The following is a 22,501-nucleotide window of genomic DNA, read 5'->3' on the forward strand; positions in this document are numbered from 1 at the left end:
CTGCAGGGTGCCCCGTGTGTCCAGTGCTGCAGAAGACCTTTAACACCAGCATACCCTACATGTTGAGGATCTTAATATCAGATAAGGGATTCTGTGCGAAACTGTAGCATGTCGGCACTCTTCATCTTAACCTCAAACTCAGCAGTGAACTCTGGTTCTGCCAGACAAAATCCCTCTGCCTTTCTGGTCTTGGTAGAATTCCTGCATTAGGAATCGTCACGTGTTTTACCATTGTAGGGAGAGGTAATGCAGCCCAGGGAGCTCTGCAGAGCTGAAGACAGAGCCCTTGAGGGCTGTGGAGCTAAAAGATGCAGCCATGTCTGCCCCTGCTGTAACAGGCACAGATACACCTCGCCAAGGGTATAGGCCATGAACCTGGTTTCACCTGTTAGAGCATTTCAAAGAAATGTGGATTTAATTGCTGACTACTTGAGTTGAACTGTATGGTTGCACTAGACTAGTGTATATCACGGGTGATTCAGAGTGTGGAGCAGAGAAGCAAATATGGCATTTTATAAGTTAGACCTGCCCACCTGACCAGTAATATTCTGTTAGACTAGGTTCTGCTTTGCATGAAGCTAGAGATAAATCCTTTACTTCTCTTTCTATCAGTGTTTCCAATTCAGAGGGAAGCCCTGGAAAATATGTTGCAGGAAGGAACAGTGCGTTGGCAAGTGGTGGGTGGGTCTGGTGACCTACTCTGCCTCTTCCATCTCTGATCTTGTGACTTGTTGATAATTAATCTTCTGACACTAAATTAAAAGGTATTTCTGAGCAAGATCGGTATCCAGGTTTTATGGTGGGATCAGCCATGTCAACCAAAGTGCATAATCTAAACCCCAGACTTCCTCTTTTATTTCCTGTGATTTTTTTGCCCTTTTAAAAAAAGCTAGATGGGGGGGGGAGGGAACCATATAGTCTCAAAACCATTTCCAGTCAGACGCTTACCCAAATTGGGTGCAGATCTCTGGAGGCCACAGAGCCAGAGGCCTGTGGAAAGGGAGCAGTCATTCTGCTTCACTGAAGTCCTTGTCATCTGACTCATCCAGTCAAGAAAACTGTGAAAAAAAGTCTTATGAGATCAGGCGTTTTGTGCAACAATTAACCCAGTGTCTGGCCTAATGGCTATCTTTAAAAATGTGTGCTTGGACTGTATCCTCAGCATTATTTGTTCTGACAGGAACTGCATGGGACACGTGCAGTAAGAAATAATGTCATGGGTTCACTAAACAGGCATGACAAGTAGAAGGCAGGAGTTTATTCCGGAGGGTGCAGACCTCCTCTGACCTCCATGAACTGGAAGCTGGTTATCTGGGCCACCATTGTGTGAGACGCAGACAGACCAGTACCGGGTTAGGGTTACATCACCGGTCATGTCTGAGGAGTACATTCCAGCGATAGTTGTTGCAATTAGCTTTAGGGCTGAAGTGCTATAACTGCTGTCCCTCTCATGCTGTATCATCGCTCATGGAGAAGTCCCTTCAGACTGTCCGTAGCTGTAGCAGAGCACAATGAGCCCCCTTCATTTCCAACGGCTTCTCATTTCTGCTAGAACAGATCTGAGTCACTAACGGGCACATTTCGAGCTATGGCTCAGTTTGGAGACGCTTGTAGAATCACAGAAGATTAGTGTTGGGAGGGACCTCAGGAGGTCATCTAGTCCAACTCCCTGCTCAAAGCAGTCTGCATGCTTCTCCAAAGAGAGGCTATTCATTTAATTTACTTATTGATTAATGGTGCTTTTTGCCTCGGTATTTCACATGAATCTAAAAACGACCCAAACTCATTAACCTCTGCAGAGCCTGCCCCTAAACGGTCTGCAGCTCACTGAAAAGCTTGATCAAACATGTTCCTCTCACGCTCTGCCCTGAAGACCACCATACCCAGTGGTAGGCTAAGTCAGATCAACTCAGCCATTTGCCCTAGATCCTCCCAGCCCGTCACTGTTAGCGAGAGTGACACAGTGGATAGTCAGTCTGTCGGCTGGCCCAGCAGCAATGTCGTGGTTCATGAATCCCATAGCAAGACACAGGGATAGAGGCTTAGGTAAGGAACTGGGTGCCAGACCACGTAGGGCTTTACAGATTTTAACCAGCCCCTTTGCCAAACTTTTTGAGCCTGCAAAACTCACAAGAGCAGCTTTCTTTTTAAATTTCCCGCTGCATCCTGCTTCCATTCATACAAGGAATGACTGTTTTATGCTGTTTCAGGGCTTCCACTTCCAGAGCATGGAAGTCCAGAGGAGTTGCAAATAAGAATGAAAAGCAAAACATTTCCAGCCTCAAAAGTTCATTAGAGATTTTGGACAAAGGTTTGGGGAGGGAAGGAGAGATTCTTGTTATGTCCTAGCTGGGGTAAAATCCTGGCCCCTTTGAAATCAATGAGGGTTTTGCCACTGACTTCAATGGGGGCAGTATTTCACGGTTCTTATTAAGATCTAGAATGCCGGAGTATTTTCTACAGTTCACAGTGTAAGGCGTTTCTAGATCCCTTGTACATGTGTAATTCTGGACAGTCGCCCAATTCCCCAGTATGAAATTGATCAGGAATGTTAGGCGGCAGTGCATCAGGAGCATAACAGCTGGGAAGAGTACCAGGGAAGGGTTTGTGGATAAAACAGTATTAACTAATATTCACTGTTTCCTCCCAGCAGCAATTAGTGCTAAGTATGTTTTTCTACAGACTTAGGATCAAGCCGCAGAACTTCAGAAGTGTTCACTCCTTTATATCTTTCTTCCTTTCCCACTGTATGTATTGATTTTAAAACAGTTATCCCATAAAATATGGAGAAGTGTTGATTTCATGAGTGACTCCTTCCTTTGCAAAGAATTATGCACCACTTCAGTCCCACTTTTGCCCTCTGAAATAACTTACATGGGATTCAAGTGGGGCATAGACAGGGGAGAAGATCACCTTTTGTGAGCTAAAAATTAGGATGCAGCTGAATATCGAGTGTTGAAAGGGTATGATATACGCTCGCGATTGCATGAAGCGGTCATGCAGGAAACCTGACCTGGGGCGTTAAAATCAATAAATAAGACAAAGGGCCTAGCTGTATGACCATTGATTACATTTGCAGCACCAGTACAGTTAGTAGCACTTCTTTCATGAGTAAGGATGGCAGGCTGAGACCCAGAGTTCAGGCTGAGTGTTACCAGCTGAGCTTTACTCTTCCATATCACCTGTCCTGGAAAGCAGAAGTTCAGATAGGCCCTGGCAAATGAGTGATAAGAATGCTGCAGCTTCTTCTTTTTTTTTTTTTTATCATTTGGGCTTGCAAGCTGTCTCTTTCCGAGCAGATTGTTTTGCACATTTGAGATGTGGGGGTCTGATTTTTTTCAACAGACACAGAAACAATGAGGCCAGACAAAGCATGTCTGAGCATTTGTGTGGAGCCGTTGAAGCTCAGGGAGGTCTGTGAAATGTCCAGTGTCAGACCCCAAGACTGTGTACCTTCTGAACTTGAGAACACTGGACTCCCACACTGCCCACTGCCAAGGAGACCTCCCAAGGATTGTGGATATTTCATGGGTTTATTACAGCTCAGGGAAATAGCTGCACTGTGATAATTAGGCCAGTTTTTGGCAAGGCAATAAGAAGCATTTAAGAAGCAATGGAAAGAGGAGAGGGGCAGAGATGGGAACATTTTCAGTGCTTTTTCTCACCTATAAACATAAACTACAGCACTCTGAATGTGTTGCTGGTTAATTTAGAAAGTAATCTAACAGACCAGGCAAACTCTGCCTGTAAATATTTGTTGCCCACTGGAATTGATATCTCTGGATGATTTCCCTCTTAACCATAAACTTTGAATTACTTTAGTGTGAATTATGTTCCTCTGGGCTCATCTGAACCAGTTTCCTTCTTGCATCTAATGATCTTTTGCCAATTTAAAATAAAGAGCAACTTCATATTCTTGCTCTGCCAGGGGTATTTTATTTAATACGACTTCTAAACTTTGCTGGTGAAATACATCTCTTAGTGAGAGTGTGTCCAATACATACTGTGCTTTATGCGCGGAATGACCTCTGAGTTCTGGTTCACAAAACCACTATGCTCCCCTTGTTCAACCCCCTCTGAAAAACTCAGGCCAACATTTTCAGACTTGAGTATCAAATGTTACATGCTCAGTTTCCAGTTCAGGAAAGCATCCTTGTTCAGGAAAGCACTTAAGCACATGCATAAGTCACTTTGACTTAAGCATGTGCTTAAAAAGTACATGCTTAATTGCTGACCTGTCTAGGAATGGGTTTAAGTGAGCATTAAGTATTCTCCTAATTTTCACATCTAAATAATGTTGGGTGATTTTCAGAGGGGCTGAATACTGGCAGCTCTGTGAGAAAATTTTGATCTTGCTTGTTGCATATTATCCACATGTTGTAAGATCATAATTTTAAAAAGAAAATTATCTTCCCCTAGATTTCCCAGTCCGTCCTCTCTGCTCTATGTCAGACCTTTAGACCATGATTCTGCCAAGACTTACACATATGAGTCATTATGTTTGTGTCTAGTACAGAGCCAAATGAGCACTGAATGAAAAAATAATCATTAGAGCTGATCAAAAATGTCATATTTTCATGAAAATATTCAAAAATGTACCTTGTATTTTTGTCAACATTTTAGAAAATTTAGACTAGATCTAATACTATTGCTACTACTAATAATGTCTTTATGAGTGTACATAGCATATGAGTCCTTGACTTTGCAATTTTAATGTTCCTTTACTGTAGTTTTATTGCGTGTAATTTCCTCAACTTTTAAAAAAATCAAACTGAAAAAACAGAAATTTCATTCTACGGAATCATATTGACTCTCATATGGGTCATCATTTGAGTTGGAACCATTAGATCCATAGCACAGACATTTGCCGTTTGAGCTAACAAAGTAACTCAATCTAGTTCTTGTCCCTCCTGCATTTGAGTGCTGTAGCTTCCACTTCTATGCTGCCTGGAAACCAGCAGGGGGTATATTGAAAGCACAATTTTCCTCAGAGTTCTGATGCTGCCAGGAACAGCTACTGCAGGCAAAGTCCTGATCAGCCCCTGGAGTGCCAGACTGGAGCATGCTCGGTTGCTTTGTGGGGATGGCACACACGCCCTCCTTTTGGGATTTAGGAACTTTGCAGGGCTGGAGCATGCTCAGTGTAGATGGAATCACTGAAAAATGTAGTTGCCACACTCTTAAGAAGTCTCTACTGAGCATGTGCAAATGGTAACTTTTCAGAGGCGCATAGCTTGGACAAATGTAGGTGAATTTTCACTGGGATGCAAAAGGCACAATCCTGACCCAAGGGCAAACCACCTTGCCAAATTTCAAGCCCCTGCTCCAAAGCTTGGGGATGTTAGAGGTTCTCAATGAAACCACGGTAAGCAATTCTTTTTTTATCATGGCGAAACCTTCACCTGATTCTGAGAAACAGCTGACCCGATTTTGCTGAAACTTTCCCAGAAAATTCAGCCTAGGGCAGACAGCCACCATGGGAAGTTTCATAATTTTCAATTCAATGATCAATTTCAATCATTAAAGATTGAAAAATTATTATAAATAATTGAAAACTGACTCTTATAATGGGAAGTGCTGAATAGGGTTAAATATGTGTAGTATCCGTATACATCTGTATACCACTGTATATAATACACACGTGTATTTGTAAGTATGTGTGTCTATACACACAAATATGCATATGTGTTTACAAAAACACGCTCATGATTACAAACATACAGAAACGTATTTCATGGAACGTTTTGGCCATAATATACACTCTCCATCCTGTGGTTTGTGTATGGTTTTGCATCATGTTGGATTGCACTTCTTGTGCCTGTAGACAATAAGCTCCTGTGGGCCTGGATCTGTTCTTTGTTTCACACACTCCATCTAACGTACAGCACCAGGCACGCTGATGGCATGTAAATATTAACACTTGCCAAAAGCCTTTATAACTGAAGATTTACTGGATGTGAACTGGCAGATGTTGCATCACTTCTAATACACTTTCTGATGTTGTGCTATTGTTCTCTGAGATTTCTCTGTTAACCGCATTCTACCGAGAAAATTGCATGTTGAAATAAAACCATAAACACCTTTTTCAGAAGGCATCCGTGCGGGAGGTATGAGCTGTGCATTACTGCTTTAAATACTCAGCACGGATAAACATGCTTTTGCTGATAATATTTGGCCTGTGTGAAAAACTGAATTCCATGTGTTAGCATTTTTATCTTTCATCTTTCCTGTGCAAATCCTTTACCGTTTTGGGACGCCTGCTGCATCTAATTATGCATTTTAAGCCTATTTCCAACCTCTTGCCACTTCCCAATTGTTTTCATCCTCTCGCCATCTGTTTTCCTCTCTTTCTTTCGCTATCTTGAACTCCCTCCTTTCCTTGACCCTGTCCTGCAGTCTTCCCTTTGCTCTGTTGTGTTTTTGCCCTGGGATTGACTCTCTTCCTCAAACTACTGGAATCTTTCCTATTGCAGTGTAATGGCAGTAACTAAATGTGGCGTTGCCTCCTCAATACACTCTTTGTTGACTCTCAAATCTCATTGGACTTGTGTTGCTAATGGTTGGTGCTTTGTATTTTTGCCCGAGGGAGCTATGTATAGGGAAGGACAAAGTGGCTAGTGCTGCTGTCGCCTTCCAGTGCCCAGTGGCTCCATCTACACATGGCTGTCACACCCTATTAGCATTTCCAGCAGCAGTATCTTCTAGGAGATATTACATGGGTCCCACTCCTACAGCCTTTGTGCATCCCAAAATCCTGTTGATTTCTGTAGGAGTTTTGGGTGTTAAAACAAGTGCAGGATCAGAGCTGTAGTTTCAAAAACTGATTTTCAGTGGGACTTGTGCTTCAGAGTCATCGAGGTGCTTTTGAAATGTTCCACCTAAATGTACATAGGGACAATGGTTTTCTATGTGGATGACCCAAGATTTTCCAAAATGGGAACATACATTTAGGGAGTGAGATTTTCAATAGCACCTACATGACTTAAAAACACAAATCCTATTGAAAGGCCTTGTGCTCCTAAATCACTTAGACCCTTTGAAAATCCACCACATGCTCCTACTTCCATGTTCAGGCACTTACGTGGCCAGGTTTTCCAAAGGACTGCTCACCAACAGCTCTCATTGAAGTGAAGGCCACTTATGTAGGTTCCTTATGTTAGGCACCCTGTGATAGGCTTGGCTCTTTTTAGCTTACATTAGGCGTTTTTAGAAACCTTTCCCCTCAATCCTTCCTATGAGGGGGATGCTCAGTCTCCGAGTGTTTCAACAGTCTATAGCGGTCTGGCTTGTTCATGGAGATGGAGGACGGCAAGACTCCAGGTCAGGGCTTATCTTCAACCCTGCCAGGCAGTGGGCAGCTTGTGCATGGTCTGATGGGTCCTTGTGGGCCGCAGAAGTTCCTTCATCTCGGCAGCTCTGGTGCACAGCAGCTTTCCTCCTGGGGGTGCCCCTCCCTGTGACACACTCTCCCTTTCAAGCTCATGTCCTCCAAGTTGAGCAGGCTATGCAGGTGTGGCTGTTCAGTACCGGTTGAGCCCAGAGGAGCTCGTTAGCCTTTTCCTGATTGGGATGGGAGGGTGCCCCTTCACACCCCCAAGTGTGAAAATATCCTGTCTGACTGTCTCTGCAGGAAAGAGCCACTCTGCAGACCTGCAGGGCCTAGGGACACTTGGGGATTTAAGTTTATTATTAATGATACTTATGCTTACAGTGATCCATCCTGCAATAGTGAAGTCAGTGGAAGCTGCAGCATTGACATCAGTGATTGAGAGGTCAAGCCCATAGACAGCAATAGCTTTTCAAAACACAGTACAGACATTAAATAACTAAGTCATGCAGCACCCCAGCAAAATAGGAGTTATTCTCCCTATTCTAAATATGGGTAACTAATTTACATATCTCCTCTGAATTTGGTCTAAAGAGATTAAGTGACTTGCCCAGGGTCAAAAAGGAGTCAGTGGCAGAGACAGCACTGGCTCTCAGGGCTCCATTCCCTTGCTCAGTCCTCTGGATCAAGTCACCTCCCCTTCCTCTTGGAGGCTAAAGTTGAATGAAATGTGCCTTAATCTTGTGTTCATGTGTCTTCATGCCCATTGTGTTGTGAAATCCAATGGCGTTTCTCTTACTCTGCTGCTTTTCTCCTTCCCCCTTTCTGTAGAGTCCAATTTCAGAATTCTGCTGGTGCTGCTATTCCTGCACAGGTATTGTGCTCTGGATAATGGTTCTGATTTGCCATATAGATATGCTTGTTTATGCACAGTGAGGGCAAAACTCACACACCTTTATTCCTTTTTGTTTAAACCAAGACCTCAAGAATTAATGGTGCAACAGCTGAGATTAGGGCAAAGCATTTCCTTTTCCATCTGTTTCCTTTGTGATGTCTGTGATATATTGAGGGAATCATCTGTGCTCTACATGCATGTTCTCAGCACTGCAGCAGCTATGCCATTTCCAATTTGTGCATCCCAGCATCGCTTCCTCACTGCATGGCACTCTTCGGCGCTTGACCGAAGGCCAGTGTCACTTGGTTCACAAATTCCTCTACCTGTATATAATTCACCTCAAGTAGAATAGAGCAAAACCCTAGAGACTCCGAAGACGCTCTTGAATTTGATTGTCAGACCTCTTCAAGTCAGGGATGCATGCACTCTAGCTGGAGAATTCAGGGACAGAAATGCAGTATTAAGTCATTATGTTTGAAATTTTCAGCTTTTCCTCCCCCACTGTAATTATTGAAACAAATTCCAGTACTGCTAGAAGTTTGGTTAAAACCCGAACAGTGCAGCTGACTGACTTGCATTGCCTTGTCTTTTTGTTTCGTGTGTGTGTCTGACCAAGATAAATCAGATCTATCATGGGGTTAGTCAAGCCCAGTTCACCCAGCCGTATCCATGATTTAGTACTAGTACGATTTTTCATCTGTCTTTCAAGATTGTCTGCAAGGGAGTTCAGGTCTTTTGCTCTGTTTTCAACTGACGTGGGAGCCAGGCAATCTCATTCTGTTGAACAGGTTTACAATGCCTCTCAGAAGCTTTGTCTATATTTAACTGTTTGTGTAGCATATTTCCAACATACCTTAGCAAAGGAGAGAGCTAATTTCAGCCCTCTCTTCCCCTTATGCTGTTTACGTCCCTCTGTAAATCTCTGAATCATGTGCAAATCAGAGCTACGATCTGATTCTTTCTTCTCTGCTGCCTCTCATATTTTGGATGAATATTTGACCTTCTCTGACAGCACCAAGCCATGGACCCTGGAGAGCAAATGCCTAAGACATTTTTGGCCTGTACATAATGTGCTTGTCTCATCTATACGAATGCTTAGTTTCCAATAGACTTAAAAATAATGGATGTTATCACACAGATTTTATTTATTATTGTTGAGTGCAATGCGCGTTGCATATCAGTATCTGACAGAGTGCATTAATATACTTAGCCAGATACACTGCAACAAAGGCTCCTTTGTGCAGCAGAAATATCCTCTTTGCCTGCCTTTCCAGCCAATTCATCACTTTCTTCCCTATTAACTCGCAAGGAAACTCATTGGCAAGCCCTGCATTCACTGCACATACTCCATAAAGGAGAGGGCTGATGAAGCAAATTACTCCACTATATTAGCGAGTTTTGAATTTGTAGTTTACGTGTTATTGTTAATTATTATTATCATGTATTTATATTGCGGTAGAGCTTAGCGGTCATGGCCCTGTTGTGCTAGGCGTTGTGCAAACACCACGTTGTGCAAAAGAGATGGTCCCTGCCCTGTGGAGCTTACAGTATAAGTAAGATGGATTTACTCATGAATAGCTCGAGCGGAATTTTGCCCCAAGAGTCCAAAACCAAACCAGACGCCCCCCAGCACCTCTGCTTATTTAGGCACACAGCATAACCTAAGCAATTTGCACTAGCACATGCCACACCCTTTCTTTTCAGGGAAGCACCCAGGCCTGGTGCTTTTCTCGTTTATTTCCTCTCCCCTTGTAGCATCATTCTACTGACATGAGCCAGAATGTTGCATTGTTCCCTTTCTTGCCTCTTGGTTGGATATTTAAGGAGCTCTTTCTAAACTTGATTTCTCTAAACACTTTCCTCCCCTCCCTCCTTTCTGTTACAGGCACTCGTCAGACTTCCTCCTCACATTTCACAGTGTGATGAAGTTTTTAGGTTCTTTGAGGCGCGACCAGAGGACATTAACCCTCCGAAAGAGTAAGTGCCGTATTAGATTTCCAGCGCCACACGATGCTTTTGTTTGCACGGAAGGAAGCTGAAGCTGTTTTATTACCTCCAGTGGATGTGAGAACAGCTTTCTAAGTTTTCAAATGCTACCTGGGAAATGGCCTCGTAATTAGGTAAAAATAAGTGTTGTGTGTGTGTGGGGTGGGGTGATTCAAACAACCGCAAACACAAGTCTCGCCATGCCGCAGGAAGCTCCCTGCCCACTTTTTCATTGTTTCTTGCTGATAATTCTACTGAGAGAGCTTTTCTCTCTGTTTGTTTGTTTTACCTGCCTATCACCAAGGAGTCATTAAGCTCCTGAAAGCATTGTGTCGGCAGCAGATGGAAGTCCTGCCAGTTAGAGATTGACTCATAATTAGCAGCTGCCTCTTTACTTCCCAAACATATTTCGTTCTCTTCCTGGAATATGAGTGTGATCCTGAACCAAAACTGACTCATCAGGAGAGTTGATTTGTTGTAAGCAGGTAGCCAAAGCAAAGGTGGAGAGCAAAGCGCCCGTTGGAGATGAAACAGTTGTTGCTTATACCTTGGGATGGATAGATTGCGTCAAACCAAGCCCTGACCAAGGATCTGAGAACTAGTACATTGCATGTAACTTAAAGAGGTGCTAATTCCTCCTGAAAAACCATGGACAGTATTGTATTTACTAACAGTGCTGGGTTTAGCTGGTATTTCCTCTTCTCCTTTCTCACTGCCCCAACACTCACACTCCATATTACTCGCTAACAACATCTTGACCCCATCCACAATGGGCCTCAAACCTGTTTGCTGGATTGGGTTGCAACCTGGTTGTAAACTATGTCGGGGAGGGGGGCTAGTTTGGTTTCAACACTGTTTGCATGGCCCTTACTGATAGGGCCAAAACATGTTTAGCGCCAATTGGGTTTTAAACCAGTTCAACCAATGCGGAGTCTGATCCAAAGCGGACTCAAATCAATGGGCGTTTTTGCATCAGCTCCACAAAACTTTGGTTCAGGCTCATAGTTCCCAGCCCAGTGTCGAGGAGTGGGAGATTTGTTCTTTAAAGGCCTCATTTTCAAAACAATGTCTCCGTTTGTGTGCGCGCAACTGTGCCTGCGTGGGGAAATGCCAGAATTTGCACTCTCACAAACCTTGCATGGTCTTTTCTTTTTCTCCAGATTTATAATCTGAGATCTAAAAAAAGAACAACCTCGCCTTTTTAGCTAGGCCTCTTTAGGAGACTTTCTGGTATGTCTATTAAAAAAACACGATGGTATGTTCACTGCTTAGCTCTGCGCTGCTAAGATATTTTAAAAAGTAGGAGGATATGTCCAATTAAAGGGCTCATTGCACTTTGAACTTATTGTCTATCACACCATTCACCCAAGAACCAGAATGGGCTTTTACAAACATTAATTAACTCTAAAACACCTCTATAAGGTAGGAAAATATTGTCCCTGTTTTACAGGTAGAGAAACTGAGGCACAGAGAAGAGAAGTGAGTTGCTTAGGGTCACAGAGGAAGTCAATGACAGCTTGAAATAGAACCCATTAGACCACACTCCTACCTACTTGAGGTACTGATATGACCTCCATTACTGTAATATCTGAGGCTATGTCTACACTGACGGCGGCAAAGTCACCGCCGTCAGATCGACTTTTCTGGATCGACTGAGCGGTCAGTGAAGACCCGCTCAGTCGATCAGGAAGTCTACGCTGTTAAACCACCTCCACAAGTGGGGTAGCACTGCGTTGATGGGAACGCAATTCCCGTCGGCGCAGTGCAGTGAAGACGGCGCGCAGAAGAGAAGTCGACGGGAGTTACGCCCGTTCTTTGCCTAAGGTAGAGCAAGGATTAAATCTTCATCTTCCAAGTTCCAGGCAAGCACTTTAATCACTGCACAATCCTTCCTCCCTCCCTACAACTGTTCTATATCCTTTGCCAGTCTGAACGTTCTGACAGTCCTAGCAGTTATCTTTGATCCCAGTTTCTTTAAACCTCCTTCCACTCTCCCGAAGACAGAAGACTTGAACGTTTCCCAGCTCAGTACTTGTGTCTTATTCCGTCTTGATAATAAATGTGGATTCATTTCATTGGAAAATACAGAGAAAAACCTAATTAAATCTCATTTTGCTAATGTCTGCGAGACGTTAATCTAGCCAGGTTTAGACAAATCCTACCTCGGCTTCTGTAAGCAAACAGATCTTAGGGAAGGTGTCTAAAGTTTCTGCCGGGAGCTCTTCACAAAAGATGTATTGTTGAAATTGAAGATTAGCCCCTACAAAGCCACAGTGTAAAAGCCAATGGAAACAGCTCCATATTTTTTCTTCATTGAGTGGAGGGGAAGGAGAGAAGATCCAGGGCTGGCAGGACTGATGTGTAGGGTCTGGGCAAAGGCCGTCTCCGCTGAGAATCTGAACCTGAGTAGTTGGTATGCAGAAGAGCAGAAAGAACAGTGAAAATCCCAGATTCATCCTCTCCTCCTGCTACGGTGCCATGCCTTTCAATTGTCTTCTGCAGAAACAATGTGGGGCACTGCTTGAGCTCTTGGAGTTAAATTCTGCTCCTAATTATACCCATAAAACCCAGTCAGGTCATTGGGATTTCTAAATGAGGGCAGAATTCACACCATAATAGAATAATAATTTTTTTTTTTCTTCAATTGCTTCCTCTGGTCTTCAATGTTGATACTGTTCACAGTTTTAATTGATATGCAAACTACAAACAAAAAACAGTGCTAAAAGAACATGTCAAGTCAAGCACTCAGAAGTTAGGAAATGCCAGAATTATGCGTGACTGTGCAACCGTAATTCATCCCCCTTGCGTATGCATATGCATCATGACACAGTCTTTAATTTCATGATCACATACTATTTTTTCCACAAGACCCTGCCTCATTCAGTGGACGTCAGAGAGACTTAGGCGTGACTTAGCGTTTAAGAGCCAGATTTTTAGTTATTTATGTGCCTAACTCCATTGATTTAAATGCGAGTCAGGTGCCTAAATACCTTTACAGTTCTGGCCCTAAGTCACTTTTGAGGATGTCGCTTAGGTGTTTCTGAAAAAATTGCAAGTAATCTCTTCTATCACTCCATTGACTGGAATGGCGTCAGGATTTCACTTGATTCTCTTAAATCACTTCCATGCTTTTGAAAATGTTTCCCAAGATGCCTGTCTCCCGATCTCTCTCTTTTAGAACTCTTATTCTGACATCCCTCCACCTCCTTGTTTATTGCTGTCCCTGTCTGGGTTATGTCTCCTTTGGTTTACAGGCTCCCTTGGGCAATGAGCTGCAATGAGCCATGCACTCCTGTGGTACGCATCATGATGATGTTTATTTGATCTGATTTTCAGAAGCGCTGAGCCCCTGGAAATCCCGTTGCAGACAATGGGGGAGGCTGGCGCTCAGCACTTCTGAGGCAATCAGACCCATTACCCTTTACATTAAGCAGTTTGACCCGAGCTCCCTGTTTAGTTTTACGGTTCCATGTTTTGGGTGACTTCCCCAGGTTTTTGAGCCCTGTGTCAATGGGAATAAGGTATTTTCATCAGCTCTCTTGACCCACTGCCGCACTTCTGAAAACTTCTGTGAGGCTTAAAGGCAAATGGCTTGGGAAATATCATGGGGATTTGTTGAACGATTGTATTGGAACAAGATGACATAGCTCCAAGTGCCATTCCATCAAGTTCAGTTAGGGCCCATCAGCACTAACATCATAACTGAGTCAAGGGGTGTGTTTACAACAGGACTCCTTTCTGCAGTATAGATGGGACCTTCCCTGTGTTCTATAATGGGACACAAATAAGGTTCATCTGCCTTGCAAAATGGGATAGTGCTGTAACAACGTCCCCCTGCCATGATTATAACTGTAGTGAAAACGCACCCTTGGTGGAGTTAACTCTTGCAACTCTGGCTGACAGCAGCAGCACATAAACCAGAGCATGGCGCTGCATTCCCAGCATTCCTCACCAAGCATTTAGGGCTTGCTACTACCACATCCACCTTTACATGGGAGGAGCAACTTTTGAACTGTCGCTTTCTGCAGATAAGGAAATAAGGAGAGAGTTTTAACTATTCAGCTTATTTAACTATTTGAAATGTTTGCATTGGGCAAAGGTTCGTATCTTTAACTTTTGCTGCACCTGCAGAAACGGATGTAGCAGATATTTAGGTGTGCAAAGGCTGTGCCCAATACATTGTAGAATTTTGAATCATGACTGTATTATTTATTTTGTATTAAAGGGAAAGGCACATATTTGCTTCTTCCATCCTAAATGAAGAAAACGTTGCTCATCTGTATGCCACTCACCCCATATTGCTTCAGGTGATGATAAATAATTGCTTCAAATGATGATAATGATAAATAATTAATCCAGATTAGATTAATTTTAGGCTAGGATTTGCAATTTAAATTCAAAACTGAATTTAGGCAAAGATCCATACTAGACAGGAACAAAATCTCCAAGAGATTTTTGTACCCAAAATAACAGAAGTCTAAAGAGAGCAAATGACTTTGCAAGAATTCTGCCACCTTGCATAGTAGCAATCACATATGATCAGCTGCTTCTGTGAGCTTTTTGCCAATTTGAACATGCTGTTCACAGGAGAACTCAACCCCTTCTGGTTTGAATTCAACATGGAAGACAGGTTCAGATCTGGGAATTCACTTCTGAAACACATACTCCAACCCAGAAATTCTAATAGGCTTGAATTACTTTGGCCCACCTATAACAACCACAACGATAATAAATAATAATATGCTGAATTTATAACCAAGTTTCTTATCTGAGACTCTTTTGATAATGGTCAAGGGCTTTACAAACAGTACACAAATTCAGGAGAGCTTGGGAGCATATAAAGTAGTAGACTATATAATTTTAAAGGGGTTGAAACATATAACATACTTAAAAACTAAAGCTCATGTAATAAAGTACTGAGGCACAATAGTGAGGTACATAACTGAGCTTTATTGATCATGTCTCCATTGCATAATGCAGCATTCAAACTTCCAAAGTTCCGTGCCAGTATGTATTAGGCTCAGTGTAAAATCCAGGATGGATTCTTCAGGGGGCAATCTATTCTTTGATTGTCACGAAGTTCTGGTCAGGAATATAGAGGGTATATTGCCTGGACATTACAGTAAGGAGCCATGTTTTAACTTAAGTGTACAGAAATGTTAAAACACAATTCACTAATATGATAACATATTTTTCCTGTTCACAACTACGATCTATGGATGTGTTTAAATATGGTTGTTTCCGTAGCACTGATGGATCCTAATTTGTGATGATGATCTGGATGCTAGTAAAGAGTGATACCTAAAAATAGTAGGAATGCAATACTTTTGCTGCAAGTTTTTATGTTACAAAACATTTCTCTCGTCTATTATCCACATATTATGTTAATACATTCTCTTTCATTTGACCCCTTTACAACTATGTTTCCTGAAATATTCAATGCTTGTGTCTCTATATAGATGTGCTATGCACAAGCCTGCCATTTAAATTTTGTTTGTATTGCATCATACATTTGCACAATTAGCATTCTCATTTTATTGGAATTTATAAAGTAGCATCATGTCAGTTATTTTTAAGCTGTGCACCTAGCCGAGATGCATTATGAGTGTGTAACAAGTACCTTTATATTACGGAAATTCATTCCGATTATAAGATTCGTCAATCGTCATGATAATAACATACATTTTTATTTATATGGTGTTCATCATGTCTGAATCTGATCATATAATACAATACAGAACAAACTCTAATTTAAATTTCCACAAAGATAAAGTCATAAAGTGCAATTTTAAAAAGCGTCTAAATATCATTGCATCTTAAATCCCATTTTCAGAGGTGACATCAGTCCAGATTTTCAAAAGGTATTTAGGTGCTTAACTTCCACTGATTTCAGTGGGAATTAGGCACTTTTATACCCTCAAAAATCTGATCCTTAGGAACCTAAGGTTAACATTTTCAAAAGCGCCTACATTACATAGAAGCCTAAGTCCCACAGACTTTCAGTAAGATATAGACTCCTCAAGGCCAGATTTTTAAAGGAATTTAGTCATATTTGGGTCTCTAAATACCTTTAATAATTTTGCTCTGAGTTCCTAATTCACTTTTGAAAATAGGACTTTGAAGTCAGTTAGGTGCTTTTGAAAATGTTACCGATCATCAGGTAAGATGATAATTCAGTGACACTTGGACAGTTGAGAAGTCAGGCGTTTCGGACACTAGAGCTGCACAATTAAAATATGCTTGATACCCTTCTGACGTACATGACCCCAGTACTAGAAGATCACGCTCTCTAACCTGAGACATGGTAGCTGATTCTCAGAAGCACAGGAAGAGAATAGTGTATGTAGGCTTTTACCAACCAGTAGTTTCAAGACATTTGATAAGGTTTCACTTATAAGATTATCTAAAGTAAATTATCACAGTGCAGGGGATGACAGGGTCTCTTTGATTTAAAAAAAAAAAAAAAAGGAAATAGCCAGTTTCTTACTGGGGCTCTTCAGTGTTGGTTTCACTTGGGATTTACTGTCTCGTTTACAAAGCATAAGTGATTTGGATTAGAGAACATCCAATATAAACTGTTGAAGTTTGCTGCTGACTGCAGAATTGGTGGTATTAGCAAATAATGCAATTTATACTGCGAGAGGATTTGAATCTTTTTCTTACTGGGCCAGTAAATGAAAAATGGAATTAAATATAGATAAACGTCAAATAATAAAACTGTAAGAAACAAGAACGGCCATTAAATGGAATGGGTTCAGCAACAGCAAAAAACCCAAACCAAAACCAAAAAAAAAGGGAGGAGGAGGATAGGGAGAGAGAAAGGTAATTTGGATAACTGACTATATCAACAGAGGAATAGCAGACATTATTACTGTTATTGTACAAGCAAATGGTTACACCTCATCTTGAATATTGCATTCAGATCTGTTCATGCTTTCATAGCAAAGACATGATTGCCCCAGCAGGTGTAGTGTATGTGTATAGGGGAGCCAGGATAGTTCATTACTTGATGCTTAGGACTGGGAGCCGAAAGATCCAGGGTGAAACTGGCCCCATTGCAGCCTTTGTCTTCACTGGGGCCAGGATTTCAGCCCTACCGTCCCTTTCATGCTTTGCCACTGAATCGGTGTGTGACCTTCAGTAAGTCATGTCACAGCTTCATGCCTCAGTTTCCCCAGCTGTCAATTGGGGATCGTGATTTTTATCTCACAGGGCCTTCTTAAGACTTAATTCCTTAATATTTGTATCTATTGTTACAACCTGGGAATTTAGGCAGAACTGCTTCACTCAAAGAATAGAACTACAGCCCACAAAGAAAGCCCAGACCATCCCTTCACCACCCATTGTTCATATTCCAGTGCCATTATGAAATAGCATGTCATCTGGCGGGCATTCTTGGTATTGATGTGCAAAAATCCAACAACCTAGCTTCAGAATCTCTTTATCCTGCATTGCTTTCTGTGATGGATATGGGCTGCTCAGGTCAGGTGTGCTATAGTGGCTGTAGGATGGGTTCTGCTCTCAGTTACACTGCCATAGGTCTGAAGGCACCGGATTACACTAGTATAACCGAGATTGGAATCTGTCCAAGATACGTTTATCCCTTATCAGTAGTGCAGCAAACTAGCCTGCTGGCTATGTTGTGTGACCCAAACCTAACAATGCTATCGAGCTCAGTAAATCTATGACATTAACGAATATAAATGAGTTTGAGACAGGATTTTTTTTGGAGGAGAGGATTGAGCAGGTCCAGTGAGAAAGCAGAGAAGTGGAGTTTCAGAGAAACCAGAAGAACAAGCTTGTTGGTCCAAATGGCTTTTTCCTGTCCAACTGTTTTTTATCCATATCCTTAAAGAAGCAGCCCACGTTGATAATCTGCCGATGCCTTTTCCTAGAATATAGAGTATTAGTGTAATAGTTTTATTTTGTGCTTACCTTCAGAATTCATTCTTCTGGTGGAGTGGAGTGTTGTGGTTAAAGCAAGGGATTTGGACAAGCCACTTAACCCCTTTTTACCCATTTGTAATATAGATATCATTGTACTGTTTCACAGTGGTGTTATGAGGCTTAATTCATATTTGTAAAGTGCTTTCAGATCCTTGTATGAAAGGTGTCATGCCGCAAAGTAAATCTAGACATTAGCAATTTTCATCCTAACGCTTCTTTAAAAAGTATCTGCTAATCCTGGAAGAAATATTACCTCTGTTGCTGTAAGGAGAGTGTGTTTTGTCAGTTCTCTTTGTATCTGAAACCAGCTGAGAATGCAAACGGCAGAATATATTGAATAAGCAATAGGGAAAATGTGGGAGAACAAGAGGGGACAGGAAAGGAACCAAAATAGCTGGATTCAGAGCTCATCAAAATCAAGGTGCAAAACCATCCGAACAGGTTTTCTCATTGAGAAACATGTCTGAAATTCATTACCCTCAAACCAACACTTCCTGAGATATTTTATCCAGCTGAAACAGACTGCAAGGTCTTCTAAAATCATCCTTTAAAGTCAGTGAAACAGGTTTACAGTGAGAGAACCAAACCAGAGGAGAACAATGTTAGGTGTGTTCCTCTGGTTAAAGCACAGGAATAGGGACAATAATTCTTACCTGGAGCAGAAGATGTTGAGAGGGCTTAATCAATATCTATTGACAAAGCACTTAGTGATCTTTGAATGGAAGGCTTTAGAGATGTGTCAGTCTTTTCCTTACACTTTAGGATATGCCTGGAATGGAGGGGAAGGGACAGTGATGGGGACTTCCTTGCCTGATCTGACTTTGTGTAGCTAGGTGAACCCCTGTGAGGGTGTTAATTACACCCATTGCATTTCCTGCCTGTGTTAGATAGAACACATCACGCATTAATTCATGAGCTGCCAGGCAGGAAGTGGTAGGTTGAATTTTTCTTTCACTAATGTAACAGCTTTTAATGTCATTGGTTTCCTAGCCTTCCACCCTTTCATCCTGCTTTTCTGAAGACCAAGAGCAGGCAGGTCAGGTTACTAATGCATTGTTTAATTGAGAACAAACCAATTTGCCATTTCCACGTCTAAATGAATGTTACTAGAATATTGGTGAGTGAAGCTCATTTCCCACTTTTGGAGGAAGGGGGGCTGTGGACAGACGTTTTCAGTGGGGCGTTTGCTCATGAGTGTGATCGATGACCCACATGTGTTGAATGGAATCAGATGAAGATTGTATATTCTGTAAGCCGTTGTTGATTTATTGCTGTGTAGTATGTCTGGCATTACTTAGCTAGGGATTTCCTATTTTTTTAACGCTTAGGTTGCTGTGGTACTTGAGTAGCCGTAGCTGTTACACCTCAGAGAGTTTCTGTGCTGGAGCATATACATATATAAAATATATAATCATATAGAGAGAGAGCCTGATTCAAAACCCATTGGAGTCAGTGTAAATACTCCCATTGACTTCAGTGGGCTTTGGATCAGGCTTGTATAGATTATACTGTGTATGAATTAAGGAAGGCTATTGCTTTAACATGTAATATTGACTTACACACTATTGTACAGACCAGATAAATTTAACATCTTACAGTTCTTTCTGTGGTACTCTTTTGGAGCTTATACATTCAAGAGCGCAGAGGGTACCCTATGAATTTGCCTGGCCTCTTGCAATCTGAGCTGCCTCCTACCTAGCATTTAGCACTCAGCAGTTCCCTTCAGAGAGAGGATAAGATGCACTAGGGCTGAAAGAGCACTGAATGAAGTGTAAGGCAATGCAAGGTACCTTCATCAGCCATCTGTTCAGAGCGTTACTTCTTGTGATTTAAGTCAGTTAGGCTATTTTGCTGACAAAGTCACAATGACATTAGTGTATTTGACCATCTGAATGTTTCACACTTAGGATCTTATCCATTGATTCCACTGAGGTTAATGGAAGAATGCTTTTCTTTGTCTTTTTCACACATTGGATTGGGCTCTTCATTTTTAAGCAATTTTGTATTTCAGCCTGGGCTTAGACTCCTCCTGTTGTTTGATTTTTTTAATGTTACTTTCAGCAATCAGGATAAGAAAAGGCTGTTGTTACCCATAGGAGACGCTGGCACAGAGCAGCAGTTTCTTTAGTTGTGCGTGCATCTGCCAAAGTGCCGTAGCCTCTCTGCCTTTCTCTCTCTCTTACTCTCAAGATAATGGGATGCCTTCTAGGGGACTTACAGAATACTGCATGCAAAAGATAACAGACCCCAAACAGTTGGTAGATAACCAGTGTCTGGGCTGTGGTTGACATGCTGAAGATCTATTGGTGAAATAGCTGCCACAACTTGAGTTGCCTGCACGACCATCTTTCATGCGCGCTGTCTCCCGAAACACAGAGATCAAATAACAGCCGGTTTTGACTTCAAACTCTGGGGTGACTTATCAAATTATCAAAGCTTCTGGTTTAATTGAAATGTAGAGATAACCCCAGACCTGCTTTTAAGTGCAGGTTTAAGTGCCAGTGGGAATTCAATTAAAATGCTTTTTTTATATTCTTGCAATTTTGCTGAGGAGGCTTATGGAATGGATCTGTTGCTGCTTATCTCTGGCTGTGACTGTGTGTCTGGGCGGAAGGCTCCTCTATGTCTTTAGGGCCATTTTATCCTTTCAGTCACACTAGTGTAAATCTGGAATAATGCAGCTGAAGTCAGAGGGACTATTCTGCATTTATGCTGGTGTAATAACAACAATAATAATACCCCCTCTTATATAACACTTGTCATCAGTAGATCTCAAAGGGCTTTACAATCTTCAGTGTATTTGTCTTCACAACACTGTGAGGTAGAGAATAACAACAGAATTAGACCCTTAGAAAGTAGAATTCCCTTCTTGTTTTCAGTCACGGCTCTTAAAACAATCAGCCTAAACTCAGAAGGGATGTTCTTTTAAACGGACTTAGATGTATTTTGAACAGAGGATTGACTGTGGCTTTGCAGTATTTTAGCCTAACCTAATAAATGCTGGGTCCTTGCTAGATTCTTGCAAGCTGTATTTGTGTCCCAACTCCAAGAAGTTTTAATAACCTCTCCAGTAACGCTGACGGCAGTGCACTGTGGTGAACCTCAGAGTATTATACATGTCTGATTACATTTGCTTTCAATTAGGGGCTCGTGGGTTTTGAAAAATTTGAGCAGTTCAGGCTCATTTGGGAACCACCACAAAATATCACTGGGTAACCTGAGCGATCTAGTACTTTAACATAAAAAATATAGAAATTTCAGGTGTTGGGACCTGAAAACGAGTCGTGTTGCTTTATGAAAAGAAATCCATTGCAGAGACTGGGAAGGGACAGGGTGAAGTAGAGATTTGTTAACTTTTAAGTCCAGCCCTCTTTCCATCCAGTTGTGCATTGGGGAGCCTGGATTACTCGGGGTTTGGAGCTTGTCACTGATTTGAATTCAGCTCCGGCCAAATGTTACCATCTTCAGTGTCCCATGTGAAAGGAGTCACTGGTCTCGGTCCTGTTTCTGGTGCCTGGATCATCACCAACATTGCCTCGTTTGTTGGGAGTCTCAATGGTAGAACCGGTTGAAAAATGGGAATACTTTTTGTGACGTTCATCCTGTTTTTCCCATAGACATTTGAACAATGTGGACCATCTGGTCAAAAACTGGGACGATTTTTTTTCATGAAAATGTTTTGCCAAAAATTCATCTAACGTTTTTGGTTGAAAGAATTTTTTGATGAAAAATCAAAATTTGGACCTTTGTACCGGCTCTGCTCAGCAGAGAGGGCAGAGAGTGAATGGGCCGCAACCCTGCAGATGATCCCTCAAGGGAAGAGACTGAGACATCTTGGGGGGGAGTCCTGGAAGAAGAACTTGGACTATATTGCTTCCTGTGCTGACCGCGCTCCTGGGGTATACCAAGAATCTAGCCTCCAGGGTTGTCAGTCTCTCTCCCTCTGCTAAATCCTCTTGCATCTTCCTTTTTCTGATAATGAAAATCCACACTGCCCTCCCAGTTCCACGCCGAAACCCTTGGCCTTGCCTTGTCCATTTCTCACATGGAGTATTGTAACCCTTCTGCTTTCCACCCTCACCTTTCCAATTTCCCTGAAACATCCTTCCATCCCGTGCTCAAGCCAGGCCATTCTCCTTGAATCTGCTCCTTGTTCTCCCTTTCATGAAACTACATAACCTTGCTTCTTCCATCCTCTCCACACTCCTGTCCTTTCCCAGAAGCTCCCACTGCTCCTGCCATACCACTCCCTCCTTTTTTCTCTTGCTCTCAGCTTAATCTTTTCCATCATGCCATTCCCTATGCCTAAAATACCTTCCCCACTCCTATATGTCTAGCACCCTCCC

General features: G+C 42.1%; 1 protein-coding gene across 4 annotated transcripts in view; it reads left to right on the plus strand.

Moving 5' to 3' along the window:
- SH3PXD2A (SH3 and PX domains 2A) overlaps nucleotides 1–22,501 on the plus strand; it is a 340,171-nt gene that overhangs the window by 145,949 nt on the left and 171,721 nt on the right. For all 4 annotated transcript variants that reach the window (XM_067537043.1, XM_067537044.1, XM_067537042.1 and 1 more), the window contains one exon: nucleotides 10,108–10,199. In XM_067537043.1, the coding sequence (XP_067393144.1) occupies nucleotides 10,108–10,199 (92 nt within the window). The remainder of the gene's footprint in view (nucleotides 1–10,107; nucleotides 10,200–22,501) is intronic.

This window comes from Emydura macquarii, unplaced genomic scaffold, assembly GCF_026122565.2.
Source record: "Emydura macquarii macquarii isolate MOO-44397 ecotype Brisbane River unplaced genomic scaffold, CSIRO-AGI_Emac_v2 contig_3692, whole genome shotgun sequence".
Classification (NCBI taxonomy): Eukaryota; Metazoa; Chordata; order Testudines; family Chelidae; genus Emydura; species Emydura macquarii.